Raw genomic sequence first — 24,996 nt, 5'->3', positions numbered from 1 at the left:
CTTTCAAGCTCGATAACTTTTTCATTTCTAAATCTAAAGGACCCTAAAAGACCTTTTTAAAAAAAGAAAAAGTATATACGCCAAGTACATAAAACCTCTCAACTTGTCAAAACTCAAAACTAAATATGAAATCAATAATTAACTTACCAAGTATCTAGAAGCAGTTTGAGTATTTTACCCAAACGTTTCCATGCATACTCTCTTATTACATGACGACATTGAAGTACTTGGCGTGCCCGGATCGCAGTGGTCATGTATTCTTATAAATTTGTATAGTATCTTGATTTGTACTGTTTCTTGTATCTTGATGATTTTTAATAATGATTCGCAAATGATTTTGTGTCTCTTATAGGTAGGACAGTACGTTTTAATGTGATTCTGTTGTAAGACTCAAATTTAAATCTGAATTATGGGAATGCTGGATCAATGAAGGTGAGAATATATTCTTTCGTATAATTTATAATATAAATGCAAGGAATAACGCTCTGCGCGTCATGCAAATAAAATGCTACGATGGGTTTTCAAACTTACATTTATTTAAACAAATCAACATTGACCTCATATTTACGGATTGTATACTGTATTTGTGTTGCACAGAGGATGCACCTTTCTATACGCGAGATCTACGTATCCCGCAACGCGTCGTATAGTTTGATAAATTATTACAGTCGTGGACAGGGGAAAGAGGGGGGATAGACTGAGTATCGACAGAATAATTAACGAGACTAGAAGAATTGAACTAGAAACGGAACGTCACGTTATCACAATGTAATATTTTAAATAGTATTAATTCTTTCTAATGTACTTACAGTGTAATCGTAATAAACATAATAATAATAATAATAGTAATAATAATAATAATAATAACTCGTTCGCGTGAGAAGGGAAATGATACTAATAAGCGCAAACGTAACAACAGCTCGGAAACTCAGGCAACAGATCGATCACATTCGAAAACAGTATACGCTACAAGTCGCTATAACTCAAATTCACTTATTCACCATATAGTTGTCTCTCTTGTGTCTTTTATACCGCTAGATACATACTGCTCACGGTCGCTCGATTTCTTGATTATACGATACATAGGATGAGACTGCTAATTATTCAACACGAAGGTTCCTAAACTTATTCTCTCGTGCCGCGAAACGAATTCACTCCGGGGACTAAGATGCTCGTCGATCGGTATCGATCGGCAATTCGTGTACTTAATCGCGCAACTCTGTATAAGCTTAAGGAAAATATAGACGAGTGTGTAAAGACGATTCTTCGACAGTAACAAATCTATTACATTCCCCGTCGCGTGTCGACGACGATGGGAGTACCATTGTACGAAATTTTACGAGATCACAAACAGTCATTGCTCGGCGATATCTCGCGATATAATCGAACAACGCGTGGAATTAAACAAACTCTCTAGACTCTACTTCAATTATGCTTTTTTTCGCCTACGTTGCTCACTGTCGAAATCGGAAACCAAGGAGAGCGTTTGCGGAACCTTTCCTCTCATTCGCCACATTTTCTTTATCTATACACGGATTTACGCAACTAAGCGTATGTATGCGAGTATGCATGCGCTCTTGATACGTAATCATTCTCTCCCTTTCGCTCTCTCTCTCACACACACACACTCTCTCTCTCTCTCCTTTCTCTCTACACGTACAAGTGTGTATGTCTCTTGATGGACATAAATTCGTGTGTATCTTCGTTAACTATGTACTTTGGCTTGTTTTCAATATCTTACTGCACCTCTCCGCTTCCTCTCCGCTTTAACGTTAATGGCAGCACGGGTACAATTTTGTTTTTATACTTGTAATAGCTTCCTCAATGTCTCCTACTCATCATCTTGCTCTACTATTCGAACGAACGCGTTCCTCGAGTCATGCACGCCTCATCCAGCGACGGCCACGTGCGCAAATAGCAACCTGACATAACGCGGTATGGGCGTCCCTTCGATTGATGCGGTATGCAATATATAAGTCTCGTTTTTGTATATGTTATGTATAATATCATACAGTACGCAATGACGCCGTAATAAACCCCTATGTGTACGCACTACGAGAGGGAGAGGAAACTATATATATTTATATGTATATATATTTGTATCTTTATGTTTTTTATGTATATACGTATATGTGTGTGTAATTCGTGGCGAAACGAATCGCAATGTAACGCGTAATTATGTATATATGCATGTGTAATACGAACGGCAACCCCCTGGTGGCCATGCGCCACCCCAATGTCTGGCCGACGGACGCTGCATTTAGCGTGTCGGTGCGAGAATAACGAATCCGACATCCCGATAAGCGCAACGACCATCCCGAAATTATCCGGCATTGGTTGCACCGCCAACCGGTGGCTGCCGATCTCGCGGATCGTCGTCGACGCAAGCGACCGGAAATGAAAGCGCACGCTGCTCACTCGCAAGGATCACCACCGAGGAATCACGACGGAACCACGCGACGAGCCGCGCGTTCGCTCGAATGCAACACGTTTCCTCTTCCGCTTCGCTCGATCCTGTGCGTTTTCTTATTTTCTCATCCTTCTTATTTTTTTTTTTTATTTCTTTTCCGAAGCGAAAGTCGCAGCAAATCGTGAGCGCCGCATCAGATGTGCCGCAGGTAAACCTGTGAGATAATGGAAGGCGGATAGTCATCATCCTAAGTCATCAATATTACGGTCTAAGAGAAACGTCTGCTGTCTCTCACGAAAGTGAAAGTCACCGCGGTTATTGCAACTAACTACAGCGACCCTCGACACCATCGCATCTTTCTCCGATCTCATGAAAAACCCACGAAACGGTTTCAGCCGACGGTTGCGCTCGGTCGCGCGACGCTCGGAAAAGGTAGAGTACAAACAGCGGAGCACAAGAGTGAACGAACGTAACAGCCTCCCCTCGCTGCGGACATCTCGCTACGAGAGTACTCGAGTTAACTTTTTTTTATCGTATCGCTAATAGTAACTAATCGCTAATCGTTCGTCGATCGCGTTCGGGTACGGTTATAGACGTCGATGAGAAATTAGGGATGGAATGAAAGAGAATCTTCAGCATCGGTTCGGAAAGGAACGCGGCGAAGGGACTTAAACGTACGAAGGCACGCGCGTGAGTCGCGCGTGAAATAATCGAATGACCGATTACGCGGCACGGGACTACCCTATAAAAAACGAATTATGCAATGGCTAAGCGATGGCGACTGTTTGCGCGACGTGAGATCGAACATATCCGCCGAGGAGCTAAAGTAAGAGCTGGTGTTCAGCTGCAGCCACGGATGGTCGCTAGCTAATCAGCGTCGTCACTCGAGCGCACTCGGATGCGACTAACGCACCCCTGTTAACGTACAACGGCCGGCTATCCGCTTGCATACACGGACGTGTATACCCGACTAATGGGGAATCCTCCACGTGTCACGTTGTCTGGTATCAGCCACGCAGAACACTGAATCCCGTCATCCTCGCAACGCCCGCACGAATTATGAGAAAGATCAAGGGTGACTCACCCTGAGCGTTCCTTCAGCCAGGAGAAAGAAAACAGGTAGCACCCGAGTGACAACGCATGAGCAGCGAAACGAGACACGGCGGGTCAATCGAGAATACGACGTAAGCTACACTGCACCGAGGATGAGGGGAGAAATGATCGAGTACGCGCAGCCAATCGCCCCCCTTGGATATACCTGTCAGGTTTTATCCCTTAGTACCCCATATTCACGCGGTTGTCCACCGACGCCTTAATTGATTAATATTGCACGCACCGGCACACGGGGCTATGTATGCAGCGCCGTAAACGATTGGCGTTAATTGGCCGCTGCATTGTCGCCCATCGGAATACGAACGAAATGGATCGTCGCAAGTCAGGGATCAGAAGGCGCGCGCCCGACCGTCGATCGCGACGCTGCTGATCCCCCTCTTACTGGATATCACGTATATGTATATATATAAAAAAGAAAAAGTAAGAACGATTAACAAAGAGAGGCGCACCTCGTCTCAATCGAACGGACTTTGGGATCCGCTTGCCTCTGGAACGAGACGTTCCTCTTGATCGCGCATATGCGATCTTGAATCCGCGATTGCATTATGCATACCCTCTTTATCCTCCCTTTCTCCTTTCTCTCCTCTTATTACCTCTTTTCTTATATACTTGTTGCTCGCGAACATTATAAATACTAGATATTTATGCGTGTGCGTACACACACGGCGTACATATACAATTATAGTTCCGCGCGTATCCGGGATCGAGCGGATCGCTTGATCTCCCACGGACGCACCCTGTATCTCTATGATTTCTTCGCAGATCCGCGCATTCTCCGCGAATCAATGAATCGCGCTCTTACAATCATATCACTAGATTTATGTCATTATTATCGCTCTAATCGGTACTTTAATAATCGTTAACGTTATACATATATATATCTATATATATAATATATATTATTATTTATTATATATTATATATACATATATATGTGTACATGAATTACGTTAGAGCTATCGATCAAAACGCGCTACATGAACTGTCGCCTCATTCTCATACACCGGGCGACGACTGGCATCTCCTTGCACCTCCTCCGTAGAGTTCGCCGGATGTCCGCCCGGTCGCGCGCGACCGTACATTTCATCTTGAGCTGAGAACATTTAAATGCCACGCTCCGAGGAAAACATCCTCGTTTCCTCGCGAGCGCAGCAAAATGCACACGTATAATACGCTATTTAAATAATAATCAGTCCTTGACCCCTCGCCTCGACTTTCCGCTCATTTCTTAGACTTGTTTCTTTGGTGGGAATGATCCAAGTCAAATGTGTCGCGAATCTTCCAAGTGAGTTAGTTTCCTCCGTGGTAATTTCCATCGTAGTCTTCGTGTAGGCCAACGAAGTTTTCAACGTCCACGCGGACGGTCGCATTAGAATCTCCATTCCTGCGTCGTTCGACCTCGTCAATTTTCGTCTTCGTTAATGTTGTGCCCTGCCATGTCGGTTTTTAGGTAGTAGTTTTGAAGATGTACTCTTCGTGAGGCCCTTGTGAGGAAAACCAAGCGCGCTCTGCCATAGGATGCCTCCTTCTCCAAATAACTTTTCTTCAATTTGGACAATCGCCATTTTAGCTCGATCCCAGTGTTAGCCAGTAACTTTTTACAAAACGACGATAAGCGATACCAGAAAATAATGATTTCGTGGTCACGAGAAGCTGTACAAGCTGCGCGAGCTCGGCTCATGCATTTCGCGCGACGCTGAATTGCCGGTGATAACCGCGTCGGTCACGAAATAAGGAAGCTACTACCGATCATCCCGATGGTATCGGCGACGGTATCTGGAAGCAACAATTACACAGTCGTGACGTATTCGCGCATTTCCGGGGAGTCGGATCTGAACCAAGGGTCGTCATACTTGGACACTTCTTCGCTGCGAGCTCTCTCGGGCGGGACTCTGGTGCGTTCGCGAGACCGCATTCGTGGACCTTCCTCGCTCAACGATCTCTTCGTCGCGTCCATTCCGGGTACCTCCAACAAGGCTTTTGCTCTCATCAACTGCGGCCTCAGTCGCCTAGGGTCCTCGCTGGCAGCGCGTACCATCATAGTCGGTGGAGACCCGGCCTGGGGCAACCTGTCCTCCAGAGGATGGGTAGTAGGGGCTACGGATTTCGCATACCTGATCGCTCCTCTCCGCATGAGCCGAGTTTTGGGTTTGTGTTCCGGCGGCGAGTATTCCGGAGAGTATTCCGGTTGCGCGATGCTCTTTCGCTTGATGATGGGTGTAGTGGGCATCGGTGACCAGACCGGCGGCGACAGGTCGTCCGGCGTGGTGACCTTTGGTGGCGTCTTTTCCGGCGACTCGTCCTTCCAGCCGCCCTGGTAAAGGGGAAACGGCGCGACCAGATTGAGCATTCTCATACGGAATTCCTCGTCGTCGCTCTTGGGAGATGACGCTGGCTCCGGCGGCGGACAATGCGGGGGTGTGACGTTTTCAAACGGTGACCATTTCGAGTCGTCGATTACCTCGACCGGGATATCGCTCGGCGACTCGTCGTACGGCGTCCACTTGATCTCGCTGATGTGCTTCTGCCCGCGCTTCTTCATCCCGATTGTCGGTAACGGCGAGGAATCCTCGTACGGTACCCACTTCGTGCTCGTGATGGTGATCTCTGGCGAGATCAGACGCCGTACGATCCTGTTCTCCAGCTTGCTCATCTGCCGCGGATCCGGTTCCGGCGACATGCTCCTGCGTATGCTGTACTTGGGCCGTTCCCGCAGACTCTTGCTCTTCGTTTCATCCTGGCTCCTGTACCACTTCGGCGCCTTCTTCTCGGCCGGCAGGGACACGTGCGCCTTCATGGCCCACCTCGCTCGTAACGACTTCTTGCTTCGCGCTGGACTGCTGATCTTTTCTTTCTCCTTCTCCTTCTCCTTCTCCTTGAAGCCCCATTTTTTTGAACTTTCGCTTCTCACCTGCGCAGAGCGCTCCAACTTGGGTCGCTCTCTCAACTTTTCGATGCTGCTTCTTGGCTGCTTCTTGGCTGCTCTCGGATCCTCACTGACTTGCCTCTTTATCTCAGGCTTCTCCCATGGCACGGCCGTCTCCTCGGGCACCAACGACTTCGAGTAATACAATTTTTTCTCTTCTTTCTGCCTCTCCGGCTTCTCTGGTTCCTGCACAGGAGGCTTTGGCTCCATCGGCGACGCGGGCGCTGGAGTCTTTACCTTGGGACAGGTGCACCTGGGCTTCGGATTGGGCATCACATCCGGCACCTGCAGCCATCTGGCCTCCCTTGCGAATCTGGTGTCGTCACTGCTGTGCTTCCTTAGGTCGTGCATCGGCGTCAGTAGATTCTCCGGCCTGACCGACCACTTGTCCGTCTCTGCACTGTGATGCTTCCGGAGATCGCCGCGTTGCGTGCCTTCCGGCTTCTTCACTTCCGGGGTTAGGCTATGGCAACTGCACCTGGCCTTCCTGGCAAGGTCCAGATCGGTGCTCGAGGTATGAAGCTCCCAACGGAATTCCGTGCCTTCGCTGGTGCGCCTCCTCAGATCCCAGATCGCTTCGTCAGGTGACAAGAAGGTGCCAGTGCCCCATCTTACATCGGTGCTCTGAATCTTACGGAGGTCGCCGCGCTCTCTACGGCTGGTGACGTCGACCACCTCGCAGCTGCAGATCTTCGTTGGCGTCCTCTGCGACTCTAGCGGTGCCGGCTCGATGGCATCCAAGTCTTCGATCATCCATGAGATCTCTTCGCGGCGCCGTCGGCCGCATGACGGACAAAATATGTCGCTATCGCGACTAGACCGCGGCTGTTGGCGCGGCGTCGAAGTCGAGGTCGATGCGATGGGGTCAAGCTGCGAGCGCGGCTCCACGTCGTCGCGACGGCCATCGTCAGAGCGTCGTGACGTCGCAGCCGTGCCTGGCGATGCGCACCAGCAGGTGTGTGTAGCTCCGTCAAGCTGCCTTGGTGGGTACCGCGACTCCGGAGACGACGAGGCTCCGTTCGAGGCCGCTGCCAGACAAACTTCCACGTTCACTGGCACCGCAAGCCTACTCAAAATCGGACACGTTAGAATACAAATCGGAACAGACCTGTTCTTATCTTACTACGATTAACTTTTTAAAGTATTTGTGTTTGAACAAAATATGAAAGGCTCGCATTATGTATATAATTTATTGGAAAAGTTCGGGGTTACGGCGACACAATGCTCGTATCGATAAAAGTGGGCCATACCTTCAGTTCGGTGAAGATCTCTGTGAAGAATCCAGGCTCGCTGTTGATTCGCAGCATCTCGGAGCTGAGTCGGTTGACGATCAAGAGACATCGGTCCCAGAACTTGTCCTTGCTGTCCTCAATGAGGAATGGCTTTAATGGGTAGCTGATCTCGTTGCCCATGTAACTGTAGCTCAGGTAGAGACAGGTCAGCACCGTCGCTTGAAGCTCCTTCTCAGACGACTCGTCTCCATCGACGAGTTCCTTCACCAGCATATACACGAACACTACGTTGGCAGGGTTTATGAAGGGCACGTCCTAATAAAACGAAATAAAACGGAGTAGAACTATACCATTAAAGTGTCATTGTTAATTCTTATTCAATAATCTAAGCCGATCTGACCGATATAGAAATTTTAATTGGCATGTATACATGCAGGCACATGTGTGCATATCGATATAACGCATAAGCGCGCTTTAGATACAAATATAGTCACACAGATGTTAATTAGTGCGGATACAAGTAAGGAGTATAAATAGATGATCTATTTATGACTTGACAAGATCTCTGTTAGCCATAAAAGAAGATGTACAACCAAGTATATTTTTATGTACACAACTGTAATATTAATTTATTACGTGTGACAATTTCAAAAGTTTCCGTGCGTTGCATATACGCACTTGTGTGTCAAAAATGTCATAATTTTTTCGATATTATTATTAGTATGACACTAAAAATGTCAAAAGAGCAGTCCATAGGCGTCTTCCAGACTTCTTGGGAATTAATCTGACTACATCATGTATTATTTAAAAATTACCTTAAAAGAAAGCATCACGCTTCAACTAATACGACAAATCGGAGCCAGTCTCATTTTTGTCATCAGTGCAATCGACCTGTCACGCATCAGTTCGTGTATAATTCATTCCGTCACGCGGAGATGGGGGAAGATGCCGGTAAGCATTATCAATATTATAATACATCTCAAGCACACCCGTATGTACGCATCGGCTCGCAATGCTAACACGCTAACGCGCATTAGCAAGTCGCATTAGCGCGCATGGATGCATCGGCTTACGATGAGAGGAGCGTAGGTGCATCGATTCGTAAGAGCGCGGTGCACGATGAGGCTCGGCCGGCGCACATGTGGGTGCATTAAATGTGGTGAGGCCACACAGTGACCCAGGAGGATCGATGCCCTCGATACGTTTCCCCCGATGATCGGCAACTGCTGCCGTTTTTACTGACCGCACCGTATAGTCGGTCGGCCTGTTCCTCGTTAGCTACGTCGCTTAATGCACATTACGCCGTGCGCACTCACGTTTGCAATTTGCTCACGCTAGAATGCATCCCTCTCTCTCCCTCTTTTTCTTTCTCTGTCGTGTGTACTGGCTGCCTGGGCCGTCGACTCTTGGACGACGCGACACGTTCCCGCGTGTACGGCGATATAAATATACGGAAAATAATCGGAGCAGTGTTACTTTGCACAATGCAGCGGAAAGAAAAAGAGATCCGCCGCCTCACGCGAGCGCGTCGTCGTTGCGCCTACGCGCGAAGAGCCTGCTCTCCGATCCTCTCGCGGAAACTCGTTCTTAATCCGTTCTTGACCTGCTCGAGGAGTCGTGAATGCGATCGGCCGGCTATCCTTTGACGGCTGCGGTGCACGGGCGAAATAGTACACATCGGGAACTTTATTTAGAACCCCGCGTTCGGCGAGCTTTGCTGTGTCGCTTTGCACAGAGCTTGCTCGCTGATTGCTCATCTCGTTATGCTTTTGACAATTTTTGGTTAAATAACCTAATTGTTTTCGGACAATAAATGAGTTTTCATGATTTGATGTTGGATAAATAATGCTAACTTTGTAGCAATTTAAACTTGATTCGTTTGGAATTGTACAGTTTTTCAAGTTGCGTCGATTATTAGCACAAAGAGAACAGATTTGTTATCATAATAAATGCTTTGTATACTGTTTCATCTATATATAATCACCCCAGAAAATCTCTTTAGGTTGCAATTCTTTACACTGGCAGTGAACCATTGTTATTTCGAATGAACAATTTTATTTTGGTACTGCATCCTGCATCTTGTTTAATTGCTTATATCTTTTCTCTTTCCTATTTTCTTTCTCTTTTAAGAATACTAAAACTAATTTCAGTTCATTATCATTAAGATACCTTCGATTTTTACTCAAAAGAATAAAGCTTATGCGATTTTTATTCCTGATGTGTAGAAGTTTTTTTTTTTTCTTTTGCGATATTTCTTATTCAATCAGATTTTTTCAGTTAGTGTAAAAAAATCAAATTGGCCAAGAAAGGCAGTAAGTAAAAAAAGCATAGACAAGTGTTCTTGCTTGTAATAATAATGCCTGCGTCAGTCTTTATTATTTAGCAGAGTGCAGAGAGGCTGTGTTTTCGTCGTCGCATGCACGATTCACTAGGGTTTCCCACGTGCTTGGACTGACTGAGTGGCGACTCTCGATTACGGTATAACGCGGCTCGACAGTCTCGAGGGCTGAAGGACGCGACGCAGCACAATTGGGGGTGCCAATATACCCGGCGAGAGCGTATATACCTCCAGATCGGTCGATATTCGCCAGGGGTGAGCGGCCTACCCTCAACGCGCGAGTTCTATGTTATTCGCGCGTGTATGTAGATTTGTAAATATTTTAATTAAATTTCCAAGAGTACAGGTAACGATTTCCCCGAATGGAGGCGATAATTCGTTGCTTGGTAAATTAGCGATATGCACGCAAGAAGCTGCTAATCGCGATCACTAGCGCGTATTTAACCGACTTGGATACATCTCTGATAAAATTTTGCAGGCCCAAATCCACGTGAATTATGCGAGCTGTACTCGTGTAATTGGATTCTGTAAATTAATAGGAACGTGGAATGCCGCACGTGTCGTGAACTAATAAAATATTCGCTTTTAGAGGATCGCAGGCTTCGCGGAAATCACGTGCAAATTCCATATTATATGCTCGTGTCCAATTGGATCCATAAGCCCCAATGATTAAATATTCCTTGATGATGATTCATTAGGAAGGAGTGCAACGTAATGACGGAACACGTGTCACGTGCGAAAAACGTGACAAGAACGGAATTTTCGATCCCGTCTGTATGGTTTCTTGTTAAATAGATTTTCAGTAATGCGACCCGATTTGATCTTGTTTAACAGCCAGACGAAACTGATAGGAATATGAACAAATGCAATGATGAAACTGTTTGTGATAGTTTTACGAGTTGCTCGCATACTATAACGTTGGATTTTGAAGTAGAAGGTATTATTGGAGAGTGACATAAAAAACTAATACTTTGTTTTCTCATGTAGCTTTACTATTTTACTTGACTGCGGCTGTGTCACGTTATGCATACGCTGACTATACAAAGAAGTGCTTGCAAATAGAATAAATTAATGTTTGTAAGTAAATCTCTAACGAAGAAAAAAATCGATACATTTCGTGACATACTATGCACAATGCATACAGTGTCACAAACAACAACGCAGATTTTCACATTGTATTATTAATAGCACTATAGTATTTTTAAGTTGGCGGCCATCTACGTCAGTTGAGTATCGGAGTAAAATATTTTTAGTTTGATCGATAGCTTCCACACAAAAGAAGGTGAGTCTTATAGGGGTTGTGCAATTTGCATAGGTAGCAATCGTGCACGATGGTCTCATTAGCATAAACGCTAAATTTATAAGCAAATCAAGAATCAGCATCGAGACTGCGTACAAAAGTTTGATTGATTGTGATTTGGTTTTGGAGAGAACGATCGATTTCACTGAAAGCTATGAAAATGAAACATTCTTCTTAGAAGTCAATTTTAATGTGATTTACAGTTTTTTCGCGTAAAAGATATGTTACATATGAATAAATATATTATATATAATAATATTTACGTTCTCAGAAAAATAATATTTTAAATACACGTTTAGAATAAACTCGCTCTATTTTATAAAACTTTCTATAATTATTGGAGGAAATAAAAACAAAAAATAATTGTTTACATGTTTTTAACTTTATGCAGCTTATAACTGCTTATAATTATAATAAAGAATTCGAATTCGTTTTGTTTCTTACAATATAAATATGTGTCAATTAACGATACATGTATATGTAATATATATGAATCGTTAGAATAATTTTTTATTAACGTGTGTGCTTGCTATTTAATAAGCAACGATTGCGTGAATACTTAGATATATCAGCGTTAAGCCTCGTGGTTCAATCAAGTACAGTTAATTGCCTCATGCTGATGCTGTATCTTAATTACTCAATTATCACGATAACAGAATAACCGCGGCCGTAACGTATTAATTATAGCATCGTGCCTGTAATAATTGTATTATCGGCGAATATACTCTTGTCAACTATCTAGTAAATGGAATGCAATATTTGCTATAAAACGAAATTCCTTTTCCGAAAAGTTCTGCGTTTGAAGTTTGCTACAAAAACTCCGTACAGCCCTTTCAGGTCAACTCAATACATTTAATAGTAAATACATTTAATAATAAAAACATTTTATATTTAATTTATATTATATTTTATATAAACATACAGTTAATAATAAATTGAATGCATTCAGACCTATGATGGTGCAGGCTACAGCTTATAGCATAAAACAATACTAGATAAAACCAGGATAACTAATGGAAAAGCGAAAAGGACCTGAAAGATACTCTTTGATAAATTTCCTCTCAGAGGCCCTGAATACACTTATTAGCGCATAAAAGAGAAAAATGATTAAACAGTAATTTAAGAAAACATGTTCTAACGACTAAGTGATGTGTTAACTCACCTGCCAGCCTTGAAGCAGGAGACTTCTATCGACAGTCCTGAGCCACATGACAGCATCTCCAGCTTGGAAGTCCCTTAAACGGGTGCATTTCCTGTGCAGGAAGACGCCGAGGCACTTGAGCAATTCCGAGGTGGAGGCCTGGATGACGGTTTTTCTTGGTCCAAGAGACAGAGATTTCTGCACCAATTTCTCACACGTCGGATTGTGCGTGGTGTGATTGTTGTTTGACGCTGGTGGTTTTGTCTGATAAAATCCCAAAAAATATCTTTCAATTATCTCTGAATAAACAATTTTTTTGATACCCCATACATATCAATGGGTAGAGAACGTTTTTGTAAGATAAAATATTCTTATTATACTTTATATTAAATACAATTTTCAATCTCATGTTTGTTGGCAACAGAATAAGTGGCGCGCGAAAGAAAACATCAAGACGATCGATAGACTTTCGATCTGGGGTCAAAGCACGTTGCATATTTCATTCTTTACACTATAAACTGCTTTGTTGTGTTAATGGTAACTCTCTAGGCTTCTCTAGACGGTACAGCAAATTTACCACTGTAAAGATATACTTATTTCATCGTTAACAAACCGCGTTTTATACCGAAAAGGAAAAAGAAAAATAACTTGTTTACACAGGAATACTCACTTGCGGCGTTTGTATATTCTTATTCTTATCGACAATAGGTATATTATCAAGCGGCTGCCTGAAGGAGATATTCTTGTTCTTGTTGTCAAGCTTCTTTTTATTGTTGTTCGCCGTGCTGAACCGCTTCCACGACAGGGCGTTTATGAATAATGAGTGCTTCTTCAGGTTCTTCTCCAGAGCATTCTTTTCTGAGATAATTCTCGCGTTGTCGTTATTGTTTAAATTGATATTGTTGTTCTGTAGCGCATTATTATTAGCTGGTGGATGATTCGTGGGTGCCGCCGGTGCCACCGTAGCGACGGTGCTCTTGTTCTCGCGATTCTTTGCATTATTTAGCTGCTCGTAATTGAAGTTGTTCAATGTAAAGTCAGCGGGATGCTGGTGCCCCGTTGGTGGGTAAACGGATCCACGACGATCTCGCGGACTAAACGACAGTACGGTCCCCATGCTGCCGGTGGTACGGTGCTCTGGATGTTGCGGTTGCGGAGGTTGTGACGGTTGTTGTTGCGGCTGTTGTGGTTGTTGACTCGTTGGTTGTGTCTGCTCTCTGCTCTGTGTCGGTTGTGTTGGATTCTGCGGTTGACGACTCACGCTCTGACCGTTCTGGGAGTCTCGGCCCGGACTGGTCGGGTGACCAGGATTGCCCGGGTTTTGCGTCGGTTGACCGGCGGGATTCTGATCCGGGTTTTGTTGACCGGGATTGTGGCCCGGATTACCCGGGTTGTGGCCCGGGTTACCCGGGTTATGTCCCGGATTACCTGGGTTGTGTTCTGGATTACCCGGATTGTGTCCGGGATTGTCCGAGTTGTTGCCGGGATTACCCGGGTTGTGGCCGGGATTACCCGGGTTGTGGCCGGGATTGGTCGGATTGTGGCCTGGGTTGCCCGGATTGTGGCTTGGGTTGCCCGGATTGTGGCCTGGGTTGCCCGGATTGTAGGCTTGGTGACCGGGGTTGTTACCGTGGTTGTGACCAGGATTGTGACCGGGGTTGTGACCAGGGTTGTGGGGCGAATTACCCGGGTTACAGTGCCCGGAATTTTGGGACTGATGTCCCGGATTATGGGTCGGATGACCCGGGTTCTGATGCTGTTGAGACGTAGCGGGTGGTGGTCTCGGTGGACTTGGTGTAGTGACACGCTGCGGCAGTGGCGGGGGTGCTCGAGGAACCGAGGACTCCCTCGAGGGTCCCGTCAGCGGGGTCGCATCCCCTGGCTCGATGGCCTCCTCCACGACGGGACCCACCACTTCGCTCAACCGACCTCCCAGCCTGCTGACTTCTACCTTCGACTTGAAGGACACTACTTTTCCTTCTTCTCGCGATGTTGAGTATCAATATATCTTCTTTCTCTATGCCAATCTTGTCTGTTCTTGTCGCACTACGTAATATTTCACGAAAACACACCCTCTCCGCGACGGGAGAGCGCTCTGAATAATACAGTAGTCCTAACAGCGATCGATGAGCTTAGAGCGAGATGCACCCGAGAATTGAATACACGGATATTGTGACTCTTCCGTTTACCGTGATTCCGCGATTGTTGTATCGTTCTTCCGTATCGCCGAAGATGTCACGCGACAAAATGTCGTCGATGCGCGCAGAAGATGTCGGCGGCCGCGCAAAATGGCGAGCGATCGATGCTTCACCGCCTCCCGCTTCTCAAAGGGAGAATGAGCCAGGTGAACGAAAACACTGGAGCGACGCGCCGAGCCACCCTATTCGATATTCTGATTCTTGCCCTTGGTGTGTTCTATCCGTTTGCTTTCGTGACAGCCGTATCCTTGGCACCCTTTTTCTTTCCCTCTCTTTCTCTCTCTCTCTTTCTTCCCTTATATTTTTGCACTTTCGGAACACTCTCGATACACTATCTCCGCACTATCTCTCAACGTGATTGGACCAGTGTGTCCACGCAATCCGGAAATGCGACGAATCTTCTTAAAGGCTCCACGACGTCTTCGAATATCGACAACACCGACGCTACCCCCTCGCTGGCGTGAAGCCCTTTGATTTTTCCCGCACAGCCTTATTGTTGTTCTTTTTCGGCTCTTCGGCTGTCAATACTGCGTTTTCCCGCGGCTTCGGAATCACCTCAAAACTGCAGTCGTAGGATCTCTCCTGGTGATGTGCGTATGGATAGCTGCTTCGCGACCGACTTCGGAAACTGTTGGTAACAACACCGCGCGCTTCTCCGAGAACGTCGCGAGAATGAGTGATCCACTCAATCGACAGGCAAACTATTTCTCTCCGTCGTGCGGTGAGTTTCGCTGGCAGTCTGCTATACTCGTCCTCGACGACGTCGACGTCGCCGCCGTCGTCCTCGTCGTCGTCGGTCGGCCGTGCGTCCACCACCTACGTCTACGGCCAACCAAGACGTAGCACGCCCCGTTACTGTTATCGCTGCGCGCGCAATGGTTCGATAAACGCGGAACGTCGATGGTCGGGGGTCGAAATGCACGGAGAGAGCCGGAGAAAGGGAAAAAGAGAGAAGCAACGGGAGCGAGAAGGAGCGTGGAAGGGTGCGCTAAGGGCGGGTGAGCGAGCGCGGGGGTGCATCGCGAAAGCGAGACAGAAATGACGTCGGAGACGGGTAGAAGCGAGGAGGACAGGAGGACGCGAGACGCAGAATGGAAGAGAGCGGCGGCGACGATCGAGAAGGGTGAGAAAGAGGGGTAATTCGCATATACCCCGTGAGCACGACTGTATATACGCTGAAACTTTTCTCCATCATAATCCATCCTGAGGAACTCCTGGAGACACAGGTCGAGACTCCTTTCTTGAGTCGACTACGGAAAACACTGAAGTCGCCTCTGCCAAAGATACTTTTCAGGAGGGACTCGACCAACCCTCATGGCGAGCCGTGAACGTAGGTCGAGATTTTTCGCAGAAATGGATGTGAGAAAATGAATGAAAGCGGCGCACAGTACCCGACATAAATAAGAACTTGTCTTGGCTCGCGAGTATATATTAGAACGTTCAAGTTATGCATGGGGCAACATGAGTATCCTTTCCGTACAGTTATTCAAGAAATACATAGTGACGACTTAGAGTATTCAAAAACGGCAAGAATGCAGAGACGGGGATGAGAATATGATGTTTTTCGCAAGAAAATTTTCGACTGTCTCGACTCGCGATAATTTTCGATGATCAACCACCTTCTTACGTCTCACTTAAAAATTGAAAAAGAAAACTTGATAAGATAATGTTATATATGTATAATCGCGAATTATTTTTATGCACAGTCATAGGATTAACACAAAAATTTTGTGTAGACTTTGTGTAGATGGAGGCTGCGAATTGCACGTAATCTGCTTTTCTTGGAAGCTAGAACAAGGTCAGTGTGGTGCAGTTTCGAAGGGCGATAATATGGGTGGCAGGTAGGTGGAAACGCGCACGTGTGCACAAGACTGAGGACATCACTCGTGAATACAATACAACTCGTGTGTACAATGACAGACTTTCCTATAAGAACGATAATATTCTCGATTTAGTGACAATAGCAAAAATTCATCGTGAGAAATGCTGAGAAGAAAAAGAAAATGATGAAAAAGTAGAAAAAGAAAATGGTAAAAATGAATATTTATTAAAATATGTCTCCTTGAGCACACGAGGAAAATTACAGCTGCCAATGCATATTGATTTCTTCTTGGATTTCAAAGTGCTGCGAATAAGGAAAGCTATTCTCGTTAACGTTGAAAAATAGAACTGTGTGATTGCTAAATGCTTTACGCCGTCTATCCTCTGCTTGAAACATATCATATCTTCTGCTTGGAAAAATTCCAAGAAACTCCGTACTTGTTTACACTTATACGAAAATATATTTAATAACCGATTGAATCCTTTTCATGCCTATGCAATATAAATAAATAACAATAAAAAGAGAATCTAAGGATTTGCGGACATTTTTATTTGTGCAATATTTTACAATATATATTCAATATATTTATAATATATACTCATCTTTCCTCTGCAGATTTCTTTTCCTTAATTTAGAAAACTTTTTAAGCTAATTATAAATTCAATAAGTAGAAGTAGACAAGTGAAGTGCAATCGATAAAATCCTACACGTGCCACTGGTATGTATTTACCTTCCTGCTCACAGTTTTCTATAATTAATCGAGCATGTGAGAGCGGTCTCGTTACCCTCCCGAGGTGTCCGGATAGACATAGTCGTGAAAAATGCACATAACGTGTAAAATTGGCGGCGCGGACATCGCTCCGGTGCGGATAATGGAGCGTGATAAATCTCCGATTGCCGCTCTAAGGAGAAACTGCTCGCCATTGGATGCTGATAAAAAAGCAGCAGGTGTCAACCAGCGGCAGCCAGTGCAAAAGCAGGCTAAAAATACAACGTTTACTCGTGTCGCGTTGGCGTAAAATTGCGGCTCGTTCACGCGACATGTTCATCGGTGTGTCCCCGATATGTAATCACGATGTTCGTCGACTCTGAAAAAAGAGCTCACCGCCTTTTGTTGTCCATGATAAAGTGGACAACGGACAGCGCGCGAGACGTTCGACGAAACTGGAATTTATTCTCGAAGGCTAAACGCGTAGCCGATAAGCGAGTAAGCGGTATCCTTGTAACGTTTAAATTAATAAAATGAAAATGTACATTAATCACGCACGTACACACATACCCATGCACAGAAAAAAACTTCATCTTGCACGTTTGTAAACTGGAGTTTAAATCTAGAGTCAACAAAGTTACGTCCGACGAGTGATGACGTGGATAGAAATTACAGACAGCGTAAAGAACGTCATTCCCTTTAGAGGGGCTACAGACAGACAAACCCTCCAGGCTTCCTTTTTTCCACCGCCTGCCCCATCGTCATAGCAACCCCTTGCATTCAGCAGCTAGTCTAACCAACCGATCTGCCCCTCGTGTTGTCTCGTTTCTCGTTGCTGAGAGTATCTATGTATACGTATAACATAGTTTCACTCTACCCTCTCCTTGCATTTAATCAGGTCGTAGCGAAGGCTTTAAGTGCTTAGTGGTAAATTGCGGTGTGAAAGTTCCATCAGTCGTTTCACAACAAGGCCAAAATTCTTCTTGACATCTCTGAACATCTCTCGCAGTATAAATCATTGTCGATAGACAGACAGATTCTTTAAAATTGTTCAAATGAAAATTCTAAAGTATCAATAAAAATAGCGCAAAGATCTTTAAGCATTTCCCGAGTGCGCATATTCTCTCGAACAAACAATTCCGCAGCAATCCGTATAATATATAAAACAATTTATTTAAAACTATAGTATAAGACAGGGTTTTTAACTCTTTACTATATATAACTGGTCTTGTAGAATAATTTTATTTCAACATTAATTTTTATCTTAAATTAGAGACAGCGAAATATTATTAATCATCCTGTGATCACCATTTGTTCCCGCAAACGATTTCGGTCTTTAAACTATAACATAATTGAGCTATTTCTTCGACGAGAATGGAAAACTCTAGCACAATTGAATAAAGTATACCAACTCAATGCAGTAGTCGCGGTCCGTAAACTCGTCAGACAACTCAACGAGCCGAATGATAACTTTGGCTGTCCCCGTGAAATTATTCATGCTTTTTTTTATTATCTCTCGACTGTGACTGCGCCACAGAATTTGCTCATGACGGTTTAGATTCACGACATCTCGTCAATTTGCGATTACTATCGTCGCGCGTTGTCGAGTCGCATGGCACTCCCGGCGATTCCACTTGAAGAAACCTGTATAAAAGCTCGATCGCAGATTCGGTGAGTCGTGAGACCGCCATCTCGAGTCGAGGAGAAGAGAGTGCCATTTCCCCGTAGAGAGAAAATGAAAGTGCTTCCGGTGCTTGGCGCGTTCGCTGTCTTAATCGCTGGCCAGGATACGAAAACCGTGGTGTTCCCGCCTAGCGGAAATGGCTCGTCTTTGGAGATGGGAAGTAAAGTCGAGCCGGTACCTCAACCGGATATGACTCGGGGGACGGTCCTTGCGACCTTCGTACAGCCGCAGCTGCAACCACAGCCGCAACTGCAGCCGCAGCCGCAGCCGCAGCCGATGCTGCCCTCGGATTACTTTTTCCCCGGTAAAGATTTTTCTATTTTAGTTACGCTAAGACGGCGTCGTTTGATCATCTTTATCCTTTATGCGCGACTATAATCTAGCTCGATGCGTCGCGCTTCAATCGTCACGTTAACGTCTCAAAGCCCAGAAATTATTTTGATACATGTCCTTCTCTCGAAAAACTGTTTCAGTGCCGCAACGAGCGTTTCTGCGCCATAGGAGCGAGGGCATACCCTTTGGATACGAATACTCTAATATCGGATATCCAGTGGCACACTCGATGGAACACTCTATGGTTCCCTCGAAACAACTTGTAATAGTCAGTTTCATCGGCCTCCTATTGCTCCTGGCTATTATACAAAATACGCTCAGTGCTGTCAAGCGGAAAGATGCAATAATGGATTTACTGTCCTCCAGGCACAAACGGGATGTTTATGCTATACATGATTTTCACTCCGTGGTACGTCACATTTTTCATGTATCAGCAACTTATTATTAAACTAGTTATTAAAATAACTTTTTATTACATATATGTTATAATTATATATATATATATATATATAAATTATTATTTTAAAATAAATTAACTGTTTAAAAGAGTATATAATATAAATTTTATATAGTATAATATAAAATATAAGATTATGATATTCAACTTTGTTAATTTTAATGATACAATCAGAAAACAAGTCAATGAACGTATTAAATTGCATTTCTTGAGCCTGTTTAAATTCATATATTTTCATATAGAGAGATAGCTTAAAACAAATCTATATAAAGGAACATTAATTTCTTTTAAGAGAGTCTCCCGCAATTAAAACTAAACGCGGAAAGTTAGACATTTTATCCTTTTTTTATGACTCGTGCGAGAAGTAATTCAGTCGCGAATTTACCCGAGCGAATTTGCTGGAGACTTCGGAACTTACTTACCGTGATGAAGCATTACGTTCCCGCTGGCTGAACAGGATTGCTAGAATAAATCATGAAATCCAGTCCATCCGGCAAAAATTTTTCTGCCGCCGGTAGATTAAGACTTTCCGTAAACTTTCAGACCCCGGTGGAAGAAGAGATTCTTAATAGCGATGCCAGAGTACGATGCATACAAAGAACGATCTGTCTTGAAAATCGCAAACTCTTCCGAGACTTGGGCGCACCCGGTGCATTGTTGGCAAAGTATTTGACGTAAGCTCAACTATTATTTTTAACAGCACCCATTATCCGGGCGTAGTCATCAAGAATTCATATCGTATTATTTCGTAGGAAGGATATAGAAAAGTCATTAAAGTCATCTTCAGGATGGGATCGTCTCGTAAGGGATGCGGGTGCAGCGGGTATTCGAGGCGAGGATTGTAATGTGCTTTATAGAGATTGTGACGTTTCTGTGACAAGAAAAGTGCATGCAATCTCGGATAACGTTTCGACATGAAAAATTGCGATAACTTTAATTCAACTCGTTAACTATAAAAAATTGTAAAACGCTATTTTTAATATATGTATAGGTTTGTTTTTTTTTTAGGAAATGTGTCTGTGTATTAAATTGTATAGTACTTGCTATTTTACTTAGATTAGCAAATTATCGTAGCGAATTAGTAATTGTAATATACGCTTTTAACAAAAGAATGTAACGCTGATGTTAAGTAATTGATATAATTAAATTAATTAAATAAAATTCATTTTGTGACATTTTGTTTACTGCATTATGAGCTTATGATAACAGGACGGGTAAATAAAAAGACTGGCAATATTAATGACTTTTTAATTTTAATTACAATATGCTGTTTTGTTCATTATCTTCTACAAACATCGATATCTAACTTGAACTAGTTTAGAGCTTAGCTGTTCGGGCTTTATTCTTTATTCGCTTTTATTCTTTTTTTCGGAATTATAAGAAAATATCAAATATCGCGAACAAAATGGAGACATCGATCGCGCCTTCAGCATTTTCTGTGTTGGCTTCTTTTCATTCTCCTTCTTCTGTAAGTATCGTCCCTTCCCCTCAGCTAATTATACAATAACGCATCCAATATTATCGTTAGCATTAAGGCATTATATGCTTATAAGTTTTGTGTCTCAATCGCTGTTATATCGTATCTGTTACATAACACGCTAAACTTACACTTAAATAGACGTGAGATCGCTCGTTACAATAGTCCAGAACTGCAGTCCAAAATTCTATTTTACAGCAAAGTTGTTTCGAAATAACGTGCTGCACGAGTGGAATCCCTTCGCTACCAAAATCGAGATACAACGTAGTCGAAGGCAAGATCCCTGCTTCTAAGACACAACTTTCTCAGTAGTTTCACACGAAATTTAGATTTGTATTCGAGTGCCAGCTAGAATACCAATTTGTTTTATTATACATATTTTTATTATTATTATACATATTGTATTTCGTACGTCCGTATAATCAAATGTCGGGAATATAATTTGGAAATTCCGGCATTATCGTTTTCTGTTTCAAGTCGTTAAGGCCCGTTCTACAATAAGTCATATGCCGGAGTCGGATGTCGCGAATCATTTTTCGATACTTTCAGCTACAAAAATAATTTTACATTATTAAAAGTATTTTTTGTATTATATTGCTAATAATTTAAAGAAACAAAAAATTTACCTGACATATTTAAATTTTTCAAACTTTCGGAAAGTTTTCACCACAAATCATTTTTTATACTATTTTTAAAATCCACATCGCGTTTGTCATATAAACAATGATTTTCACGCACAAAATCAATCATTATTTCATCTATATTTATTGATTCTATGTTAAAGAATAATAAAACAGATTATTAATTATTGCCAGTCGTAATCGTAAAAATCGAGAGATGGGACCATCTCTTGTTTCGATTGCGACAATCGACTTGCAACAGCTTCATATGAAACCAACAACACAATAGGCATTCGCCCGATATGCGACTCCGACTTGTCGCCCATATTGATAACAATTTTAAATATATTTCCAACATTAATAATAGTAAACTTTATTAACGGGTAGCACCCTTTAATATACATAAGTTTAGGCATAGCGCGGAATATATAAATAAATAAAAAATAATCACTGATTATGAGATCGCACAAATAACATTCAGTTTAAAAAAATTAACACTTCCATGAAAAACAAATCCACCGATGTAGAAACCGAGTTAGCAGCAGAGAATAATCTGTGTACACTGGAATTTAAACCATATAAAGTTCTATGACAATCAACATAAAAAATAGGAGGGTGTATCAAAGATTTAGGCAGAACGTTTAATCATATTAACTCTAGCAAACTTGGACAATCAATTTTATAATTTAGCAACTTAAAGATAAAAACAAGATCATTTAAATTTCTTCTTTTAAGCAGGGATAGCATGTCCAATTTAGCTAGAATCGGCCGATAGTCGTGACATTTCAATGGCATAGGCATACCCATATGATAGCAGGCAAAACGCAGGAATTTATGAACTTTCCGGTTTCCATTGCTACGTACAGATTATATTAATCTGTGCATATAACCACGACTGATTGTAGAATGACAAGTCGTATTCGATACTTCGGAATACGACAAACGATTCGCGACATCCAATTCCGACATACGACTTATTGTAGAACGGGCCTAAGCGATTTTCTTATCATTACTCTTTTACCGTTGCTGTATAGAAAATTGGCTGGAGCAGAATTTTGGAGTGCAGCTCAGCGGGCTTATCCTGTAACTTTTTAACATATGCATTACAACTATACGAAAGAGAAAAGAAGGAAGGCACCGAGTGCACGCGCCTTCGGAGAATTTATGGAAAAGGTGCCGCTTTAACATTTATTTTATTATGATACTGCAAGACTGGGTAAACCAGAAATATGAAAAATTTCTTGTGTTTAGTTTTCGTTTAACACATGCGCTACAACGGTAACACACGTTTCAAGAGGGCTCGTAATGCATGCTTCACGGTCTCACCTTGCGTAAATGCATCTTAACGCAGAGATGATACATTTAATTTGTATATATTTAATATACCAATTACGCATTTAGCAAACCACCAGAACGCAGTTATTGATGCGTTTGTTTCACCGGTGCTTAACGTTCACGTTACATAAAGTAACGATAAAGTAATGTCAGTAAACACCAGCAGTAGGGCATCATAAAACATTGTAATGTGATCACGAATTGTTTTTCGATTACGCAATTATTAAATCAAACTAAAGTAAATAACAATAAAGAGAAATTTTATTTCACTTCCCCTTTATTGTTCCATTACAGTCGAGCTGAAAATGGCTTCATCATAGATTGAAATATAACTCACACTCCAAATTTAAAAAATATATATATTATTAAAACAGAAAAATAAATCACAAACGTTTGCCTTAATAACCAGTAATGTCATTCAGCTCGCTGACCGAACTCCGATGAGTTTTAGTTTGATTTTGCAATAAAAATGAGCCCTTTGTCCTAATTTTCATTCTAATATTCTAATTTTTAGGTCGTTTCGCATGAATCGTTTAATATAAAAATGAATTATTATCTATAACAGGTTTCACATTTTCATTCAGTTTATCATTTCGCGTATCCTACTTATTCTTTCGCTCTCTCTCTCTCTCACTCTCTCGTTTTATCTTTATTTTCATTTATTAAACATTGTTCGCGTTTTACTTTTATTTTTAGAATAGACCCGCTGCCATAAAAAAAAAGACAAAAGAGAAGTACGCATCATGATACACATCTACGCAGTTGTGTGAAATTCGAAGTAGTCTTGGCAGCCAACGAAGAACTCCCTTTTTCGTTTTGTCGTCTTAAAAGCCGAATAAGTATGTAGTTGTACGAATTAAAATGTGGAATTGAAAGATAGGTAAAGCTGATACTATCTCACACACACATATACGAGATGTTTCACGCAAAAGTCGTTATTATGTCGTTCAGAAATAAACTTCGAGTTTTTACTTCCAATGCTAAATAATTGTAACTTTACGTAAGAATAACTTTACTAATTAATAGTTTACTTATCAATCTTCCTCACACATTTGTAGACAACAGTTACCGTAGAAAACACCGAAACTTTTTCGTTGAGCTGTATGTGCCAAACGTTTATCACACAGCTTTACATTCTTTTCAGTCTTCGATAATGTTCCTTTTACAATAACATCTATTCTGTTTATACTCAGGAAATTGTACCAAATAATATTCTGTCTGCAGATCACCAAATAATTATTCTTTACAGTTTGGTTTTAAACTATTAGTGTCTCGATTATGAGATCGAGTTACCATATGGAGAGTTTCCGATTACAAACAATCTGTGCCGAGTTCCATCCAGAAAAGAAATTTCTCAACGCAAAACCAATCAAGAATGAATTATATGAGATTACTGGAATTTAGAGTCAGTTTCAAACTCATCAAATCAATATCAAATTCAAAATAAGCTAATATATTGCGTATATTATAATTACTTTGCTAATTCACGGATTGTTATGAACGTGTATGAATGCACTTTGTAATACCATTTCAGACATTCTAAGAAATGTTACTTTTTAAGAATTATTCCCCAGAATTTTAATCACACATTTGACTATAACTGTAATAATCATAAAATTAAAATGTACCAAAAGTTAAAAAAAAATAGTTTTAAAAACCTAATCTTTTAACATGATTAATTAAATTATGCTTTTTTAAAACAGTTTTTCTGTAATCTGTATAAATAATAGAAAGCTTTTATTTTATCTTGGAGTTTTGTTGGAGCAATTTTTCGAAATTTTCTAAACACAACGAAAATAACTAGTGATAATTTCATCGTTACTTCATTACATATGTACAAATTAAAAAACAATTCAATACCTTAAAGTCGAAAGCAGAACTCTTTGTGCGCTTTATTAATC

General features: G+C 42.4%; 4 protein-coding genes across 5 annotated transcripts; 1 reads left to right on the top strand and 3 right to left on the bottom strand.

The window, feature by feature from the left end:
- Positions 1–514: 514 nt before the first annotated feature.
- LOC105276827 (serine/arginine repetitive matrix protein 1-like) lies at positions 515–7,237 on the bottom strand. Of its 2 annotated transcripts, XM_011334758.2 has the most exons (2): positions 5,377–7,237; positions 515–5,299 (listed from the first exon to the last, which is right to left on the bottom strand). In XM_011334758.2, the coding sequence occupies exons 1-2, from the start codon at positions 7,200–7,202 to the stop codon at positions 5,266–5,268; spliced, it is 1,860 nt and encodes a 619-aa protein (XP_011333060.2). In that variant the 5' UTR covers positions 7,203–7,237; the 3' UTR covers positions 515–5,265. The 2 variants fall into 2 exon arrangements, with proteins under 2 accessions (XP_011333060.2, XP_026831245.1); XM_026975444.1 differs by having other exon boundaries at positions 515–7,237.
- A 135-nt stretch (positions 7,238–7,372) lies between these two features.
- LOC105276826 (cyclin-dependent kinase 5 activator 1) lies at positions 7,373–14,459 on the bottom strand. Its single transcript, XM_011334755.3, has 4 exons — positions 13,131–14,459; positions 12,482–12,724; positions 7,700–7,996; positions 7,373–7,515 (listed from the first exon to the last, which is right to left on the bottom strand). Exons 1-4 carry the CDS (start codon positions 13,575–13,577, stop codon positions 7,420–7,422), a joined length of 1,083 nt encoding a protein of 360 aa, XP_011333057.1. The 5' UTR covers positions 13,578–14,459; the 3' UTR covers positions 7,373–7,419.
- LOC105276836 (DNA-directed RNA polymerase II subunit RPB1-like) lies at positions 13,718–18,880 on the bottom strand. The gene is made up of 3 exons (XM_011334769.1): positions 18,778–18,880; positions 13,796–14,440; positions 13,718–13,752 (listed from the first exon to the last, which is right to left on the bottom strand). The coding sequence occupies exons 1-3, from the start codon at positions 18,878–18,880 to the stop codon at positions 13,718–13,720; spliced, it is 783 nt and encodes a 260-aa protein (XP_011333071.1).
- LOC105276828 lies at positions 17,076–23,440 on the top strand. Its single transcript, XM_011334759.3, has 4 exons — positions 17,076–19,177; positions 19,347–19,615; positions 20,207–20,337; positions 20,416–23,440. The coding sequence occupies exons 1-4, from the start codon at positions 18,925–18,927 to the stop codon at positions 20,579–20,581; spliced, it is 819 nt and encodes a 272-aa protein (XP_011333061.1). The 5' UTR covers positions 17,076–18,924; the 3' UTR covers positions 20,582–23,440.
- Positions 23,441–24,996: the final 1,556 nt, after the last annotated feature.

Source organism: Ooceraea biroi, chromosome 2 (assembly GCF_003672135.1).
Source record: "Ooceraea biroi isolate clonal line C1 chromosome 2, Obir_v5.4, whole genome shotgun sequence".
NCBI classification, from domain to species: Eukaryota; Metazoa; Arthropoda; class Insecta; order Hymenoptera; family Formicidae; genus Ooceraea; species Ooceraea biroi.
This window is presented reverse-complemented; position numbering and strand designations above follow the sequence as displayed.

Excerpts from the sequence above, each read along its gene's own strand:
- LOC105276828 (XM_011334759.3), top strand. The coding sequence starts at position 18,925 with ATGAAAGTGCTTCCGGTGCTTGGCGCGTTCGCTGTCTTAATCGCTGGC. Across the intron at positions 19,178-19,346 it reads CTCGGATTACTTTTTCCCCG|TGCCGCAACGAGCGTTTCTG; the intron begins GTAAAGATTTTT and ends AAACTGTTTCAG. Across the intron at positions 20,338-20,415 it reads TTGTTGGCAAAGTATTTGAC|GAAGGATATAGAAAAGTCAT; the intron begins GTAAGCTCAACT and ends ATTATTTCGTAG.
- LOC105276827 (XM_026975444.1), bottom strand. The coding sequence starts at position 7,202 with ATGATCGAAGACTTGGATGCCATCGAGCCGGCACCGCTAGAGTCGCAG.
- LOC105276826 (XM_011334755.3), bottom strand. The coding sequence starts at position 13,577 with ATGGGGACCGTACTGTCGTTTAGTCCGCGAGATCGTCGTGGATCCGTT. Across the intron at positions 7,997-12,481 it reads TCCTGCTTCAAGGCTGGCAG|GACGTGCCCTTCATAAACCC; the intron begins GTGAGTTAACAC and ends TCGTTTTATTAG. Across the intron at positions 7,516-7,699 it reads AGATCTTCACCGAACTGAAG|GCTTGCGGTGCCAGTGAACG; the intron begins GTATGGCCCACT and ends GATTTTGAGTAG.
- LOC105276836 (XM_011334769.1), bottom strand. The coding sequence starts at position 18,880 with ATGGCGGTCTCACGACTCACCGAATCTGCGATCGAGCTTTTATACAGG. Across the intron at positions 14,441-18,777 it reads CTCGACAACGCGCGACGATA|AAGGAAAAGTAGTGTCCTTC; the intron begins GTAATCGCAAAT and ends CATCGCGAGAAG. Across the intron at positions 13,753-13,795 it reads CCCGGATCAGAATCCCGCCG|TCCGGGCCGAGACTCCCAGA; the intron begins GTCAACCGACGC and ends TCACCCGACCAG.